General features: G+C 32.9%; 1 protein-coding gene across 6 annotated transcripts in view; it reads left to right on the forward strand.

Moving 5' to 3' along the window:
- The window catches only part of LOC119582804 (mannosylglucosyl-3-phosphoglycerate phosphatase-like), a 60,509-nt gene extending 50,012 nt beyond the window's left edge, over window positions 1-10,497 (forward strand). For 3 of the 6 annotated variants that reach the window (XM_037931251.1, XM_037931249.1, XM_037931250.1), the window contains 11 exons: window positions 338-424; window positions 789-937; window positions 1,278-1,394; window positions 1,552-1,674; window positions 1,797-1,962; window positions 2,168-2,431; window positions 2,753-3,003; window positions 3,351-3,478; window positions 3,914-4,042; window positions 4,860-4,977; window positions 9,912-10,497. In XM_037931251.1, coding sequence (XP_037787179.1) covers window positions 338-424; window positions 789-937; window positions 1,278-1,394; window positions 1,552-1,674; window positions 1,797-1,962; window positions 2,168-2,431; window positions 2,753-3,003; window positions 3,351-3,478; window positions 3,914-4,042; window positions 4,860-4,977; window positions 9,912-10,028 — 1,649 coding nt within the window. In that variant the 3' untranslated portion in view covers window positions 10,029-10,497. Of the gene's footprint in view, window positions 1-337; window positions 425-788; window positions 938-1,277; window positions 1,395-1,551; window positions 1,675-1,796; window positions 1,963-2,167; window positions 2,432-2,752; window positions 3,004-3,350; window positions 3,479-3,913; window positions 4,043-4,859; window positions 4,978-7,065; window positions 7,145-9,911 lie in introns of all 6 variants that reach the window. The other 3 variants (XM_037931254.1, XM_037931252.1, XM_037931253.1) reach the window with 3 other exon arrangements.
- The last annotated feature ends 2,003 nt before the right edge of the window (window positions 10,498-12,500 follow it).

Consider the following 12,500-nt stretch of genomic DNA (forward strand, 5'->3'; position numbering starts at 1 on the left):
AAGATTATCTTTATTATTGTTTTTTGGAAATGTAATTATCATCATATTTATTTCTTTTGGTTTATGATGGATAAACATATGCAAAATGTGTGAATAACAATTATTGTATAAAAGATAATTAACATCATCAATTTTTCATTTATTATGTAATTGGCATTGGCCTCTGAAATGCATTTTGCCTAAATAAAAAATAGATAAATATAGAAGAAAAAAGAATAATAACACTTTTGTCAACTTGAATACTCAACAAAAAAAAATGTTACTTGTCTGTGCCTTGTTATTCTCACGTCATTAATTACGTTATAACGGTAATGATACTCTGTTTAATTCCTTCCAGTGAGTTCTTTCACACAAGGGGAGCAAATGGTCCCTGTTATGAACCACTTTGGGATCCATTGTGCCGTCTTTGGGAACCACGACTTCGGTAAGTTGTTTGGGCCTTTTGAGGAAACGTCTTTTGGCATTCTTTTCTTTTTTTGTGTCTTAATTACCCTTGCAGTTGGTATGGGGTGGTGTGAAGGTGTTTGAAGATTGCAGTGCAAGGTTCTGGAAAGGAAGTTTTATGGTTTTCCTCCTTGAATAAGTGTGGGATTTTTAAGTGTCATCTGCATATGAAACTCAGACCTTTATTAACTTGTTATTATTATTATTATTTTTTACTATGTCATTGATTAAAAAAAAAAAGAAAAAAAAAAAAGAAAAAAGAAAAAAAAAGAAAATTGTAATTTTTTTTTATCTTTTTACTATGATTAAAAAAAAAAAAAAAAAAAATCAAAACCTTATTGCAGATTTTGGATTGGAGCGTCTGATTGATGTTGCCAGTCGCACAAACTTCCCCTGGCTGATGAGCAACGTGGATGACAATGAGACGGGCAAACCTCTGGCCGACGGCATTGTCTCGCACGTTATGGAGTGGCACGGCTGGAAGATTGGGCTGGTGAGTGAATTTTATGCATTTATTTATTATTTTTTTATGTATATATTTATTTATTAATTTGTTTATGTATTTTATTTGTTTATTTGTTTGTTTGTTTATTTATTTATTATTAGTTTTTTATTTTTTATTTATTTTTTTCTTAGGATTTCAAACATGGTAGGTTTTTATAGGATATATATATTGGTTTTAGAAAATTGAATGTATACATATAATTTTTATTATAAACTGGTGGTTAAATCTGGAAATAGTGTATGACATTTGCCAGTTATAGATTATTATTATTAAAATTGTCTGTGTTGGAATTCCTACATATTTCACCTCATTATTTCTCTACTTTTAGATTGGCTTAGTCGAGCAGGAATGGTTGGAGACTCTAGCTACTATTAATGCTGAGCAAGTGACCTTCACAGACTACGTGGACAAGGGTAGAGAACTTGCCAATATGCTCAAGAACCAGGTAATTAATATATTTTTTTATTTGGTATTTACTGTTATATTCATTATTGGACTGAGTTATTATTTCAGGATATAGTCTATTGATTGTAGCTTGATATTTGTGCATTAATATTTTGGCATATGAGTCTTAAATTTCCTCTCTGATCTGCTTTCCACAGGGCTGTGACTATGTTATTGCATTAACGCACATGAGGACACCCAATGATATCAGACTAGCGGAAAATGTTGATGAAATTGATCTTATTCTTGGTGGTCATGACCATGTGTATGAGATTCAGAAGGTGAGTCAGTTTTATATGTATTTGTTTCATGACTATTTTATTCATATGATAGCAGAAGAAGTAACAGCACTATGGTGATGTACGTGACATAGAGAAACGTGTACAATTTTTTGCTCTTCCAGATTAATGATAAAATCATTCTGAAAAGTGGCACGGACTTCAGGGAATTCTCAGTTGTTACGCTAAATGAAGAAGGATCCTGCGTCGGAGTGGATATTCAGAAGGTTGAAGTTAACTCGAGTTTTGAACCTGATTCTGAACTTAAGGAAGCATTATCAGAGTTTGAAGGTAGATTTCAGATTAAGACTTTCCTCCAGAGTGAAAAAAAAGTTGCTTGATATATTTCAGTTATTTTAACAGTTTCGTATTATAGGGTAATTTTTATTTATTTCATTGTTTTCAAAGATTTCTATATTCATCGCTCAGGTAATTTGCTTTCTGAAATTAAGTTGGTGAGTAAGATTTGCTAATATATCCAAATTTCTTTTCTTAGCTGTGGTGGGTGAGAAGATGGAGGAACCTCTCGGCACGTTCAGTGTTGACCTGGATGGAAGGTTCTCCTCGATCCGCACATCGGAAACAAATCTTGGCAACTTTGTTTGTGATATAATGATGGCAGCTACCAATGCTGATGTGGCAATTCTCAACTCTGGCACCCTAAGGTCTGACAGGATCCATTCAGCAGGGGAGTTCAAGATGCGTGATTTGATGACGGTTTTACCCATGTTAGATCCGCTTTTAGTTATAGAAATCACAGGTAAGTTCTCAGATTTTTCTTTTACTGAAATTATTTACTGCTTAGGAGAACTTCAACCAAATTTTCAAGCTGATTTAGATTTTACATTTATAGTATTCGTAGCATTGTGTGTCTTTAATACCTGTCAAAATAAAACAAACTTTCCAAGATTTAACAGCTATATGCACATTACATAATTATAGTTCCTATCAGAGCTGGTATTTTATTTACTGACAGGAGAAATACAACTGACAACTTCAGTAATTACCACAAGCTCATAGTAATTTGTATGTATTGCATGTAATTCTGACTTCTATATTAATCCACAACTTGTTTCAACAGGAGAAAAACTGCTAGCAGCTCTTGAAAATGGAGTCTCGCAATATCCGAAGCTGGAGGGTCGTTTCCCCCAAGTCGCTGGCATTCAGTTTGCTTTCGACCCTAATGCTGCGCCAGGGTCGAGGATCATCCGTGATGTTGTCAAGGTTGGAGATGAATATTTGGACCCTGCAGCTAATTACCGACTGGTTGTGAAGGCTTATATGTACCAGGGACGAGATGGATATCAAATGCTAACAGAATGTCCCATTGTGGTTAGTATTTGGTGTTAGGTATTGTTATTGATGCATTCAACAAGGCAACTGTTACTGTTGTTATTATTGAATCAATTACTGGAATTATTATCATTATTTTCATTCTTATCATCATCATCATCTTCATCATTATCATTATTATGATCACTATATTGATCATTTTGATGATGATGATGATGATAAAGCAATGTAAGTTTCTTACCATTGTGACTTACTGCACTGTATATGAAAACAGTACCATATACTTTTGATAGTCACTAAATTATTTAAAAACTTCTTTAAATTATATATATATGCACATGATAAGAAGCTAAAAAAGAAGCTTTTCCACTTGCCATATCTTACAGCAAGATGAAGAGCAGTGTCCCATGTTATCGACAGCTGTCCAGAACCACTTCACTGCCATTAAAACTCGACTAGGCAAATCACGACGCAACTCTACGCATAGACAGTCTCTTGTCCTATTGTCTAGAAGGTAAAATTTGAAAGAATGTGTTGTGTTTGTAATTATTGTTATTATTTATTTATTTATTTTCTTTACTAACATGTATTTACCTATGTCAGAATGAAATAACTGTGAATATAAATGATTTACCTAAAAGTTTTGATTTTTTTTTGCATTGAAAGAAAAGTTAAATGAGGAACCAAATGGAGATTTAAAAAAATCTTCATTGGAGTGTTTTACGAGTGTTCTGTTGCTGTGGTAGACTAAAACTGATTGATATTCATAGTGTGATAAATATGTCCTTTTTTTTTTTGTATTTATTTACATTTTTGGTCAGTGAAAGTGTTCTTGTGATTTTGTGCAGCTAATCCTAATACCAACATTCTTCATCCTATTACAAACTGACCCCAAAGTTAAAAGTATTCACACAAATAAATGACATCACCTGCTACACCATCCTCACAGACATAGTCTCATCCGACACGATGATGAGCTCCCCGCGGCCGCCAGACCCTCATCACGCTCTTCCATTGGTCGGTCAATGTCCACAGATTCTGCTCTGTCCACTGCCTCCTCAGGCTCTGTTCCCTCTGTGTGAGTTCCCTTATGACTCCCTCATATTCCTCTTTTGCCAGTGCTTGTTGGAGGAATGGCATTGTATATTTATATTGTAACAGATATACAGTATATATATAGAAAGATAGAAAAATAACTATGTACATGTATATAAATATATATATATACATAAACATACACACACACACACACACATATATATATATATATATATATATATATATATATATATATATATATATATATAAATAAATATATACACAGTAATATATAATATATATATAATATATATATATATATATATATATATATATATATATATATATATATATATAATATATATATATATATATTTTTTTTTTTTTTTTTTTTTTTTTTTTTTTTTTTTTTTTTTTTTACTGCAATTATTGAGGTGTTCCATGAGCTTTTGTTTTTGAATTTTGCTTTTTAGGTATTGGCTTTCTCTCTTGATGATGCTGGTAGGGAGAGTATCTCTTTCAATGCAAGTTACTGGTTTATTTTGTTTGATTTACCGTTTGAAATTACCTTCCAACATTTCTCATATTTTGCTGATCTTTGTAAACTCTTGTCATATAAGATAGGACTCCTACTAAAAGAATTTATCAGACTTCCAAAGATTAGGCAAAACTTAACCATCAAAGATTGAAATTGTACTAACAGAACCTATCAAATTTTCGGAAAAATTAGGCAAAGCATAGCCATATAAGAGGAATCCTAAATAAAGAGTTTCAGGTTTCCTAAAAAGATAAGCAAGACATAGAGGATAAGATTTTTTGCCCTAAAAGTGTGAAATTAACAAATGTGGCCTTTACAGCTCCGGTAGGCGATCAAGAGGCAGTCTTTCCCGCCAGGAGAGTGTCCACGAGCTGGAAGACATGGCGTGCAAGCTTACTCCGAAGGTTGATGGCAGAATACTTGTAGCTACTGATGAGGTATGTATGAAAATGAATGGTCTCAGTTATAGTTGCATCCATTAATGGAGCTTGTCTTGATTTTGGCATTACCTTTATATGTGTATTTTGGTCTTTATAGTATTAAGTAAACTGATTAATGTGTAGCAAAAAAAAAAGACTGAATTATGGGTATTGTTTTTAATAATTGTAATTTATTTTTCTGTAGTGTAACTTTAGATAACAAAATGTTAAGGAAGGATGCTTTAGGGGAAAGTTAATGAAAGGAAAATTGAATCTAGTGGCTCATGCAAGCAAGAAATAAGTAGATAAAATGGATTAAAAGTAAAGTTGATATTGTTTTTAGTCAGAACAGATTCTAGGTGGATAAAAATCTACAAAAGTCAATGGTCCAAGGTAGAGAATTCAGATAAATAGTATTATGTTTTAGGGACAGATTAAGAGTATTAGAAATACACTAGTGAGAAGTGAAAGGCTTAGTCACCCTCAGAACAGTAGTACATAGCATGAAGCTTTCTGTGTGTATGCGTATGTATGTTCATGCATGTGTTTGTATGTGTGTGAGCTTGCATACATGCGCTATATGCTTTCATGTATATATTGTATGTATGTATATATGTATGTGCGTGATGGGCAGAGTTAGAATTAGCTGATTGAATGGCTACTTGTTTGAGTGAATAGCTGAATACTTACTACTGTACTTGAGTTTACATTGAGAGTTCCATTTAAACGATTTCTCGAAAATGCTTTTGTGCTATTTTAGAGAGCCTATGATTTTTAGCATGAACTTTCTTATGTGTCTGTCTTTTATTAATGTTTCACTTTTCAGACTTCCAAATTCTTAAATGTGTTAAAGGATTTTTATTCTATAGTAAGGTTTTATTGTAATAAGGTTTGGACATCTTTTGCATACCAAGTTATTTGTTTCCTGGTATCATTAATTGTCCTTCTAGATTTAATAATTTGTAATGATTGTTAAATTTAAGATCAGTTCTTTGTCATCTTCAAACAGTCGTGTTTCCTTAGTAATATTTCCCCCCCTTAATTTTGCAGTTGAATGGAGCTTATGACACCAGATGATTGAGTTAAGATATCATTAACGTTCATATTTGACTATCATTCAACTAAATAATGACATTCCTATGAAAAGGAATCAATAATCCTCCATTTACTTAATCTGCTGAATTGTATTTTTTGTGTTTTTTTTTTGGTTGTTTTCTTTTCACAGTTACTCAGCAGATTAATCTACGACTCTTCATCTCCATCATTTTCTTTCTGAGGTGACAATAACAAAGTAGTTGAATTACTAGCCATTTGGTTTCCCTTTATAATACCTTGGTTGCTTTCTCTTGTTTATCCAAATGTCATTTTTTTTTATTTTTTTTATTTATTTATTTATTTTATTTATTTATTTTTTTTTCTGTGAAAGACTATTCTTCTGATATCGAAAATCTTGTTCTTTAGTCAATTATGATGCGGCTTTATCTAGAGATGTATTCTTAGTCATTGCCTCCTTCATTATATTTGGATGGCTCTGATACATTTCTTTATATATGATATAACAATCGAGTAATGCTATTTGTATAGTTATGTTTATGATTTATAAAGACCTGAATATATTCACTCTAAGTAACACCCAGAGAAAAGTAAGAGTGCCTTTGTCTGTTTTATTTTATTTTCATTATAGATTAAACAGAGTAAGGGAATCAAAGAGAAGAAAAAAATTAATGGAGATGTAAAAAGAGAGAGCTTTACATTTACAAGGATAAGCTAGATTTCTGTCTAATGGATAAGAGTTTGAAAAAGCTGCTTCGGAGATTTTAAATTTTTTTATTTTTTATTTTGATATCTTAAGAATAACTCTTTAATGTTAAAAAAGAAATTTTTTATTTTGATATCTTAAGAATAACTCTTTAAGTTTAAAAAAGAATTAAAGGAGCTTAGATGTATTGATAAAAGCTTATGCGTTTTGTTTTTATTCTGCCGTATTTGGATAGATAAGAGATTTTTACAGAAACCCTGGTGGTACTCACTCTCCGACCAGTATGGAGTTGTTTTTGTTTGTCCCCCTTATACTCTAGGTTTCCTTCTCCCCCTCCCTTCCCCCAGGGTCTGATACAGCATCTAAGAACTCAAAAAGCTCTGCAGTTTGGCATCCAAGAGGAAGAGCGGGAGGCATAGATCCCAGGTAGAGCTAGACGAGTATCAAGAATGGGGTCATGGTTTATGGGGTGCTTTTTTTTTTTTTTTTTTTTTTTTCCTTGGACCATACCTATGATGGTTGTGTCATATCGAATTTGGATGTACCTGTAAATTAGTGTGTGTTTTTGTGTTACTATTTGCACTACATCTTATTTCTGTCCCTCTCTCTCTCTCTCTCTCTCTCTCTCTCTCTCTCTCTCTCTCTCTCTCTCTCTCTCTCTCTCTCTCTCTCTCTCTCCCTCTCCCTCTCCCTCTCCCTCTCCCCCTCCCCCTCCCTCTCCCTCTCCCTCTCCCTCTCCCTCTCCCTCTTCCTCTCCCTCTTCCTCTCCCTCTTCCTCTCCCTCTCCCTCTCTCCCTCCTCTCTGTCTCTCTGTCTCTCTGTCTCTCTGTCTCTCTGTCTCTCTGTCTCTCTGTCTCTCTGTCTCTCCTCTCTCTCTCTCTCTCTCTCTCTCTCTCTCCTCTCTCTCTCTCTCTCTCCTCTCTCTCTCTCTCCCTCCCTCCCTCCCTCCTCCCTCCCTCCCTCCCTCCCTCCCTCTTCCTCTCCTCTCTCCCCCTCCCCCTCCCTCCCTCCCTCCCCTCCCCTCTCCCTCTCCCTCTCCCTCTCCCTCTCCCTCTCCCTCTCCCTCTCTCCCTCTCCCTCTCCCTCTCCCTCTCTCCCTCTCTCTCTCCCTCTCTCTCTCTCTCTCTCTCTCTCTCTCTCTCTACCTCTCTCTCCCTCTCCCTCTCCCTCTCCCTCTCCCTCTCCCTCTCCCTCTCCCTCTCCCTCTCCCTCTCCCTCTCCCTCTCCCCTCTCTCTCCCCCTCTCCCTCTCCCTCTCTCTCCCCCTCTCTCTCCCCCTCTCCCACTACCTCTTCTGTTTCTTCCTCCCCTCCCCTACCCCTAACCCACCTCTTCCCTTTTTCTGTTTTACACAAAAGTAATATGTAAATACATACACCTAATACATGTTTGTGTAAAGATTAAAACAATGTCATTTATAGGTATGGTTTTTCCTTTTCTTTCTGGTTTCTTCCTCTCTGAACATTCTCAGATTTTTCTACAGGTCCTGTAAATTTGAACTTGAAGCATGGTAAACACTCCTCAGAATAAGTTTTCACATCTAAGTCAGTGCTTTATATCATTAAATAGCCTTTTAATATATTCCAGTGGAGACGGTAACCTTTTTTTTACTGCACTCTATTGGCATAATATATTAGGGAGTAACAGTCTCTGTTTTAGACCTGATAGAGTGTATTTTTATATTGTAAGTTATAGTACAGTATTTTTATTAGGGCATTTATGACAAAACAGAAAATATTTTTTAGTTGCTAAGTTACCCATTTCCCTTTATACTAGGTAGGGTCCTTTCCTTTTACATGTATAAGCATTGTTCCATTAGCTTTGTTAGTCTTGTATAATTTTCTTGTAGAAAATATGGTGAGAACATGTACCCTCGTGTGATATTTATATTAGAGGATATGACAGTAGATTAGGGAACTTGTGTATATTTCCTGCATCAGAATCATGAGATGATATGTTAAGTGGTCATATCAGTATATAACAGTGATCTGAATATGTCCTGCAGTTCATTAAAATGCCATATATATATATATATATATATGTCTTATATTATATATATCATATATAAACTAGTGATTTTGAATATGTCTGATTATCATTAAAATGCATATATATATATATATATATATGTCTATATATTTATATATATAGGTCTGTGGATATAGTCAGATATACTAGATGTTGGTGGATTAGTTGTTTGATATAGGTCAGTTTTTGGTGATTCTCATATTATCTCAAAAATAAAATATTTTCGTATTTTATACATAAGCTGAGTAGGAATGTCTTAGGATGTTATGCTTTACTAAGGCCTTTTTAATCCCACTATTTTCCTCTGAACTATCTGTATTTTCAGCAAAGCTTCCAAAGCATAAATTTTCAGCTTCCACACCTTTTCTCCACATTTTTGCTTTTTTCTCATGAACCTTTTGCCTTGTCTTTATGTCTAACTCTTTCTAAGTTATGACATGACAAAATATCATGACATACATGATGTTTTGATACTTTTATCTTTATACCTGTATATAATTCTCACTGCAAAGTACCTATTCTTTGAACGGAAGGAATTGGTGAAGGTGCCCCTTTATGAAAGTTTGGGGTGTGCATGTTGGCAAAAGGCAAAGGCAGTGCATGCTGGGGCATTGGTATTTATGTATATTCATAAGTTTGTAGAATAACAAGAATGTGTTTTAGCTTATATTATTCACCAAGGTATATCTGCTAACTGAGTAGTGATGTATACCTGCTCATTATTTTACATAACAGCTTCTGTGTCCCCAACAGTGTGTTTAGACATGTGCACATGTACATACTTGTATATGTAACCATATTTTTCTTTATCATTAAGTACATTCAGTATTCAAAGACAGAAGATTATATGTACACGTATACTTTGATCTTGACTTGTGCACTAGCTCCTAAAAGTATCATTAAAATAGTAGAATCTAGAATCGTACATAATGTTATTTGATCATTTGATTACTATCTGTTGTTAGCTCACAAGTCAAGTAACATTGTCACCATTACAGACTACATCACACTGATATAAAGATAGTTTTTGAAACTAGTTTACATATGCACAACAACATAATTAGACACCAGCACAAGCATGAAGACACACTTAAGTGCACACAAACAAAAACATGTGTACAATATTCTTCCTTTTATTTGCTAATCATAAACAACGACTTTTACAGGTGGTGGAAAACCTGCGGCAGAAACTAGCACAAAGGAGTGTGTCGGTGATTGAAGAAGAGGATGAACCAGCAACACCACAAACTCCAAAGAATCCAGAGACATCCTTAGAGCAATAAACTATATAGATTATATTGTGTTAGGAAATTAATTAATAATGGCATGCAATTTAAAAAAAATGATTATTACTATTTCAGATGATTATTACTATGTCATATTTACTGAAAGGAAGATATTAACAGCAGCTGGCTGCAAGACTTACTTCATTGAGAGAGAGAAAATAAATGCCCTTTATTCATGTGGGAAAAGTCTGTTGTTGAAGTTAAATAACATCTGATTGGAATTTTACCTTGTTATTCTTTTATTTTCTTCATATCAAAGTGTAAAGAGGATTATAAGAAAATTGTAAAGGCTTCAAGATTAGCTTATGATTCTTATCACTTATTATATAATGTTATTTAATGAAGGTGGAAGAGCAAGCTGTATAACTACTGAAATTACAAGGAAGATATGATTAAATCATTATTCTATCATTGGTATGCTGTATTGTAGGAAACTGTCATTGAGGGATGGAATGCCTGTTGTTGAATTTTATATCATATATATATATATATATATATATATATATATATATATATATGTATATGTATATATATATGTATATGTTTATGTATATGTATATGTATATATATATGTATATGTATATATGTATATGTATATGTATATGTATATGTATATGTATATGTATATGTATATGTATATGTATATGTACATGTATTTACATATATGTTTATTTGTTTGTGTAATGAGAGAACAGCAGTGGAAAGTGTGTTTAAAGCTATTTTTTGAGCATCATTATCTCAAGAACCATCTTTCATGTGTGCTGTTGTAATTTTAGATTCTGTTTGAAATGTTTACCACAGTTTATCATGGCTGAAATATTGGTGTACGGCCGTATATATCTTTTTCAAAAATCAAAATTAATGAAATTATTTGCTCTCAAATTTGTCCACCATCAAAATTATTTTTTGATATTGAAATTATGTCATCTAACTGCACTACAAAGAGAAATAGTCCTAGATAGTTCTCATAATCATGTTAGCAACTTCTTGTAGTCATATAAATGACCTCCCCTCCATAACTGCACATAATTAGTGGTACATTGATTCATGTTGATAATAGAAAGAGAAAGTCCAAATAGATGCTTTATCTTCTTGAATGCTAAAATTTACAGTAAAAGGAAAATTGTGAGAAGTGTATATCCTATAGTGCCGAGTATAAAGTTTGAATGAGTATGGCTATCCAATATATATCTTATATTTTTCTTTGCATAGAAATGAGATTTTAAATAGAAATATATTTTGATGTTTACATCATTATACTTCATGGTTTATCAATTTTATTTTCAGAGGGCAATAATCATTACTATAAAGGTTTTTAATTAATAGTATAAGGCATTCTAAAAACTGTGATTACACATTTTTGCAATGTCCAATATGTATATGTATAGAAGAATTCTTAGGTTTCTCAATATATAGAGATTTAATGGAGTCTAATGTTTATACCTGATGTTACGGAATTTTGGTCGATGATAATGCCCAAATACCCTAATATCTAGTCTTTATCTATGCATTGGAAGTGAATGGATTCCTGACGCAAGTATGGAAGCTCTCATTGTTGTCGATACATATAGTGCTATCACTGTAATGAAATATGTTTTAAGTTTACTGTGGTTGACATTAATTCAACTATGTATTCTCCCTTTCATTTTCTTTACATTATTTATGGTGCTAATTATGCGATATCAAAAAGGAATTTAAAATTGCAAATTTTCTTCTGTAACTTAACTTTCAGTACCTTGTATTTTTGTATTTCCATGTACCTTCTATTTTTTTTCTCATAGAAATCCAACTACCTAATGAGTATCTAGTGATATTGTACATACTGTGAATGACAGTATTTAACTAAGTATTCATAACTCAAACAGGTTCAGTATTTATCAGTTAAGTTCACTATTTTATTTCTTTTCGTTTGGAACTCCAGTTTTATTTATATAATGTGGAAGTAAATGCTTATTTAATGTTATTTCTACTTCTTTCCAAGTTGATATATAATGCTCTAGTACATATATATATATTCATAGATTGTATAGTTCTTCCCAATGTCTAATAGCTGAAAAAAGCCATATATTTGGTAAAAGAAATAATATTTCACTTTCTTTCAAGTATGTATCAAATAATCCTCTGTTTTTCTTATATGTCCTAGATAATAAACTATGCTTCTCAAGACCTTACAGTTGCAAGGTCTTGCTTTGTATTTCCTCCGTCTAGAAAGATATCTTTGGTGAAACTCTTTTTATGCAACTTCCTAGTTAGAATTTCATTGCAAAGCATATCTTGGTGAGAACTTCTGCTGCAAGTTGATATCTAAAAATCTTGCTTGACATATATCTAAATATTTGTTTCTGAAGTAGATTCTTTTAGGAAAAGCGATGAAGAACACATTGCAGAGTTTGTTTTAGGCCAACCAGAAACAAGATGCTAGCAAAGTTATCGATAGCTGAGGTGATGAATGGAATATTTTTATATAAT

Source organism: Penaeus monodon, chromosome 16 (assembly GCF_015228065.2).
Source record: "Penaeus monodon isolate SGIC_2016 chromosome 16, NSTDA_Pmon_1, whole genome shotgun sequence".
Lineage (NCBI taxonomy): Eukaryota > Metazoa > Arthropoda > Malacostraca > Decapoda > Penaeidae > Penaeus > Penaeus monodon.